At 46.5% G+C, this 6,000-nt stretch overlaps 1 protein-coding gene across 1 annotated transcript; it reads left to right on the top strand.

The window, feature by feature from the left end:
* Positions 1-1,377: 1,377 nt before the first annotated feature.
* Positions 1,378-5,717, top strand: BIN2 (Protein kinase superfamily protein). The gene is made up of 12 exons (XM_048706421.2): positions 1,378-1,604; positions 1,728-1,808; positions 2,278-2,337; positions 2,435-2,707; positions 2,796-2,870; positions 2,953-3,009; positions 3,579-3,719; positions 3,823-3,873; positions 3,960-4,055; positions 4,232-4,315; positions 4,885-4,986; positions 5,196-5,717. The coding sequence occupies exons 1-12, from the start codon at positions 1,515-1,517 to the stop codon at positions 5,286-5,288; spliced, it is 1,203 nt and encodes a 400-aa protein (XP_048562378.1). The 5' UTR covers positions 1,378-1,514; the 3' UTR covers positions 5,289-5,717.
* Positions 5,718-6,000: the final 283 nt, after the last annotated feature.

The following is a 6,000-nucleotide window of genomic DNA, read 5'->3' as shown; positions in this document are numbered from 1 at the left end:
TTGACAACAGTGCCGTGATGACTTGCCGACGAGATGCGACAACGGGTGATCATGTTGTGAACGACGCACGCGCAGCTACAACCTATAAGCAAGGTCGGGGATGTTGCAAGCAGTGTGCAGTGAGTTACGATGGTGTCCGACCATGTTGTAACGTTCGGCGATGCTGTGAGCGGCAGCCCCCGTTGTTGCGACAAATTCTGAGCTGTCGTGAGCTGTCACAGTGCCGCTGCATGTGTGGGAGCGCTTTGCTACGGTGAGCGTCCTCCTCGACAGTGACCGCAGGTCACGACAGAGCAATGCCGACGTCGAGGTTTTGTGCAAGTCATGGTTGCAATAAAGATGGTGCAATATGGGGCACATTGTGAGGGGTGCAGGTAGGGCAGAAGCCGATTATTTTGGTACGATTGGATCCGACGGCGGTGCTCGACTCCATCTGATGACAGGAAGGTTACCGATCAACTGTTTCGATCGGTGACTCATGCCGAGCGTCCCCCATCCAATTATGAACGAAAATTAAATCGTACCATCAAACAAAATTAAGCCCTGCTAGCAATAGTAACGTGGTTTTCACTCAAGTGCCCTGTTGTGTAGTATGCAAGAAGGGGCACAAGCCAATATTTTGGTACTCGAATCCTACGGCGATACGCGATTGCATCTGATTGCTAGGGAGGATTTGATTAGCGGTTTCGATTGGTCGACCCACGCCGATCGTCGTCCATCCCATTATGGCCAAAAATTAAACCCTGCTAGCAAACGAAATTAAGCGCTGCTAGCAATACTAACGTGATTATCGCTGGAGTCGCTGGCACGACTTATCTGCGAATAAAAAGATTAATTATGTCCAATTATAATAGAAAACAAATGCTATCCAAAAAATAGAACCAAACGTTTTCTTGACGGCGTTAACTAAACGTTGCCGCTAGCACTAATTCAACGTCCGTTCCAACAAAGCGATAAAATAAATAAATATTTTCCTACAAAACATAAGCCGCAGTCAAACATCGACAATAACAATGACGAGGCCGCACTGTTTTGTTTGTGCCTTCTCGTCGGCTTAAGCTTGAAGATGGATATGAATTTATCAAATTGCATTATTTTATCAAATACCATTATGAATAATGTCAAAAATAAAAAAATCATTATAATATAAATTTCCCGCGAAAATCCTGCATAAATATATAAATTAAATGCTGGCGGTAATGCATGGGGCAACGTCTCAGTAGCCGTAGGTTTACGTTAATCCATCCGCCCGGCTTGACCTTCCGCTAGCTTAACCGCTTCTCTCCGTTACCGCTTCCCCCACCTGTCCAGAGCGGCATCTCGTAGTACTCATAGCCAGCCAGCCACCCCCCACCCCCCGCAGCCTCCCTGACCGGTCAAAAGCACGCACCACCACCATCCCAATCCCCAACGCGAGAGCAAAGCAGCAGCAGCTCCCCTCCCCTCTAGTAGGTGTCCCCGCGGCTCGCTCCTCCCCCACCCCCCGCCCCCGCCCCCGCGCACGCTACCCCACCATGGAGGCGCCGCCGGGGCCGGAGCCCATGGTGCTGGACGCGCCGCCCCCGCTCGCCGCCGCCGTCCCGGCCCACGCGGCCGCCGAGAAGGTAACCCCCCGTGCTTCCCCCCCCCAGATCTGGGGCCTGTTCCGGATCTGAGCCCCGGCTGGGGGCCGATCCGCTGCTCTTGCCCGCTTGCTTCGCTAAATGCTCCGTGCTCTGGTGCTGCAGGCGAGGACGGAGGGCGGCGACCCTGTCACCGGCCACATCATCTCCACCACCATCGGCGGGAAGAACGGCGAGCCCAAGAGGGTGAGCAGCTTGCGTGTTCTCGATTTTATGTTCCTCTTGCTCGTTCTCGCGCGCGCTTCTGGTCAAATGTGCCTGCTCTTCTCACGGTTGTTCCCCTTCCTGTGCTGTTGGTGCCGTGGCCTCTCGCTCCGCTAAGGGATTTGTGGCCTCTAGCAAATGTTTAGCTTTAACCTGTGTTCTACTTTTTTGGGGGGTAGGGGTGGGGTGGTCTGGTGGCGATTCGTCCAGGAAATTAGTGCGAATCAGCTGATTTTGCGGGCTTTGTTGACCAGATACAGAGCCTTTCCTTCATTTCCAACCGATTTGGTGTGCGGCAGAGAAATTATGTGGCTATCGCTCGATCTACTGCCTGGTTTCCGTGTTATGGCTAAAGCGCATACTGAAATCATGTTCTAAGCGCTACTTGTTGTGTGCTCAGTTTGTTGTTTTTAGAGGATACATTTTTATGTTGTCTTAATCCTGATTGCAGACAATTAGCTACATGGCTGAGCGAGTGGTAGGAACTGGTTCATTTGGGATTGTCTTCCAGGTACGGTCCCGTTGTCTCATCATTTGCTTTTGCTTTATGTGTTGTTGCCAATTAGTTGATGCAATGCTTATCGAATTCAACTGCTTCTCACATGTAGGCTAAGTGCTTGGAGACTGGAGAGACTGTGGCCATCAAGAAGGTGCTGCAGGACCGGCGTTACAAGAACCGTGAGCTGCAGCTTATGCGCTCCATGGACCATCCCAATGTCGTCTCTCTGAAGCACTGCTTCTTCTCCACCACAAGCAGGGATGAGCTCTTCCTGAACCTTGTCATGGAGTATGTCCCTGAGACTCTATACCGTGTGCTCAAGCACTACAGCAATGCCAACCAGCGGATGCCGCTTATCTATGTCAAGCTCTACATGTATCAGGTCTGTGAACCACCATATTACACTTGCCTGGCCGCCAATAACCGCCTTTTTGCTCTGCTAATGTATGTATCATCTGCCTTGTTTGCAGCTTTTTAGAGGGTTAGCTTATGTTCACACTGTTCCAGGAGTTTGCCACAGGGATGTGAAACCACAAAATGTTTTGGTATGTGTTATGTGAACACGATCTCGTTACTTGTACGATTTCATAATTGGTCCTGAATTGGTCTCTTCTCTTGCCAATACAGGTTGATCCTCTAACCCATCAAGTCAAGATCTGTGACTTTGGAAGCGCAAAAGTTCTGGTATGTTGATTTCCCCCTTAAGAATCAGTAGTTTAATTCAGTGTTGCATTTAGTTTTGAATTGTTCTAGACATCTAGTGTCTGACTGGTCATACTGTTGACATAGCATGTGATCTATGCCATTATTTATCATTATAAAGAATAATATGCTATTTTCCCCATGATAACGTGTAAGATGTCCAGTCTTGCGAGTATGTCCTGAGTTTTGAAATCGCAGCTTAAAGTTGGCTTTAATACAACAGTGGAAAGGGACAAAATTTCCCATACTTGACAGTCCATTTCCATGATTGATCCATTGTATAATTGGTGTCTGGCTGTCTACTTGGATCTTGTTTTCCAAATTGGGTTCATTACACACTGCTATCTGTATGCTGTCTGCTCTATTCATTACTCCCAACTGCCCTGTAGGCGACACAACATACATAAACTGCATCTTTATCTTGGTGCAAGGTTGCCTAGCATGACCTTGGTCGTATGAAAACTTGCATCAGCTTTTTTCGTCAATTTGGTTATTTCCGCTGTCTTCAGTTCTTACCACATGTATTGACCATTGCCCTCTTCTTGTTTCAGGTACCTGGTGAACCCAATATAGCATACATTTGCTCTCGTTACTATCGTGCTCCTGAGCTCATATTTGGTGCAACTGAATATACAACCTCAATAGACATATGGTCAGCTGGATGTGTTCTTGCAGAGTTACTTCTTGGTCAGGTTGGTTACCTTCTCTAAGGAGTTTTGGCCTTGTTTGGGTACATTGATTAGACTATATTGTCCATGAAGTGATTCTGATCACCCTATGTGTTGTATTTGTCAGCCTCTGTTTCCAGGAGAGACTGCGGTTGATCAGCTAGTGGAAATTATCAAGGTACTGCCTGATGTTTGACATGCAACATTGTCTTCTTGTGTTCTTCTGCCATGGGTGTTTCTTAAAGCCATGTGATGTTATCGCAGGTTCTTGGTACTCCAACCCGTGAGGAAATTCGATGCATGAACCCCAACTATACCGAATTCAGGTTTCCTCAGATTAAGGCTCATCCTTGGCACAAGGTAGACATCCGTTAAGTTTTATGTTGAATCAACTGCATCATGTCATTATACTTGCATGGTATTGAGTCCACACCCTCTTGCATGTCAATTAGTTACCAGCTTCTCTACACCATCAATCAATTATGAATTAAAAATGTGCCTGCAGCTAACGAGTTGCTCTACTTTCCTGTCCGTAGATTTTCCACAAGAGAATGCCTGCTGAAGCTATAGATCTTGCCTCCCGCCTTCTCCAGTATTCACCAAATCTACGTTGCACCGCTGTAAGTTTTTCCGTGCTCGGCTTTGCGATTGCTCTTAAAGGTTGTGCTAAGTGGCTGGGTGGATAAATACTAAATGGGGTGTACTCAGGTTATTTTACCTCTGCGTTTTTTTGTGTGTGTGATACTAGTACATGGTTTTGTCTATTCTGACTCATAAATCTAAAATGTTGTACTACAGTTAATTATTCTTTTTTTTGTGAGAATATGTGTACAGTTATTTAATCATTAACTATAAAAGGAGGCTCTTTTGCACCTTTGTGGGAGTAGGATTATTTTTTGGAGTTCTTGGAAGCATCAATGCTTAGCTTTCAGTCACTGATTAGCTTCTGGTCCTGCATTGGCATTATAATTATGATATCCTGTGGTCCAGAACTAAATGTTGATGAGTCTTGACTGATAGAGAGTGGGTGCAACTTTATAGTCACATGTGCTTGTTAACTACAGCTAGTGCTCCACCTAGAAAAGGGTCTCTGTTAATGCTGTTACTTTAGCTGGAAAACAACGTAATCTTTGAAAACCAGCAATCTGTTCAGTTTTAAACGTTCTTATGTGTTTGTTTTCCTGTGCAGCTTGATGCATGTGCACATTCCTTCTTTGATGAGCTACGTGAGCCGAATGCGCGCTTGCCGAATGGCCGCCCATTCCCTCCTCTGTTCAACTTCAAACCTGAAGTAAGTAAAAGATACACTGTTCAAGCAGCCACCATTTAAGTTATAGAAAAATAGCTAGACTGGTTTCAGGCACATGATCACATGTCTCATTCAAGATATACATCAGTTCAATAATTAGGAAGGCTGTGCCATGTCTTTGCTAGCCTGGAAAGAACCCTCTTGGGCTCTTGACGTGCTGTGCTCATCAATGTTCTTTTCTGGCAATGCAGCTAGCGAACGCCTCTCCAGAGCTCATCAACAGGCTTGTTCCGGAACATGTTCGACGGCAAAATGGCCTCAACTTCGCCCATGCTGGGAGCTAGACGGGCACGCCGCATCGCCCCATATTTTTTGTTTGTCCGCCATCATCGAAGAATCAACTCTTCTCTCCTAAATCCTGAGGAGAGACCGATCCAGTGCAAGTGCCAGTGCCAGTGAAAGAAGTACAACTATGTAAATTACCTGACCTTGGAAGAATCGTCCTTGTTGTTGTTGCCGGTGTCGCCCATGTTTAAGCACATGGCGGCACATGTTGGTTGAGTTGTTACTTATTATTAGTAGGTAAGAGCAATGATGTAGGAGGTGGAGACATATGTTAATGCCTAGGGCTGTGACTTGTTTTAAGTACATTTTTGTAATGCTTGGTGGTAGTGGTACTGTAATGCGGCAGTAAGTATGGCTGCTCCCATGTTTTGTCCCTTGTCCCTGATGTAAATGTCGTCGTCCTGCACCAAATGATTGTTCTTCTGTTACATTGCCTGATTCCCAGTTGTGGCGCATGGTTTTCGGCAAGTCGGGAAATGTGATTATCCCCCACTTCCAAGTTCCAAGGCCATGTACATCCTACAGTGAGGTTTGTTGCTAAAATTGACACGCTGGAGACAGGTCAATTGGGATACCAACAAGTTTGGGAGGGCCCGTAGGTTGAGATGGCCTTGCTGTGAGTGGAAGGAACCAACCAACCAAGATATGGGTTGGAACGGGTAGTCCTTGCTGAGTTGGACCTTGACTTATTCTATGCTTCGGCCATCATCA

Source organism: Triticum urartu, chromosome 3A, assembly GCF_056163025.1.
Source record: "Triticum urartu cultivar PI428250 chromosome 3A, HENAU_Tu73, whole genome shotgun sequence".
NCBI classification, from domain to species: domain Eukaryota; kingdom Viridiplantae; phylum Streptophyta; class Magnoliopsida; order Poales; family Poaceae; genus Triticum; species Triticum urartu.
The sequence above is the reverse complement of the archived record's forward strand: the minus strand, read 5'-3'. Positions and strand labels throughout refer to the sequence as shown.

Coding starts and splice junctions, on each gene's coding strand:
- BIN2 (XM_048706421.2), top strand. CDS start 1,515: ATGGAGGCGCCGCCGGGGCCGGAGCCCATGGTGCTGGACGCGCCGCCC. Junction 1,809..2,277: donor AGAACGGCGAGCCCAAGAGG/GTGAGCAGCTTG, acceptor TCCTGATTGCAG/ACAATTAGCTACATGGCTGA. Junction 3,720..3,822: donor CAGAGTTACTTCTTGGTCAG/GTTGGTTACCTT, acceptor TGTATTTGTCAG/CCTCTGTTTCCAGGAGAGAC.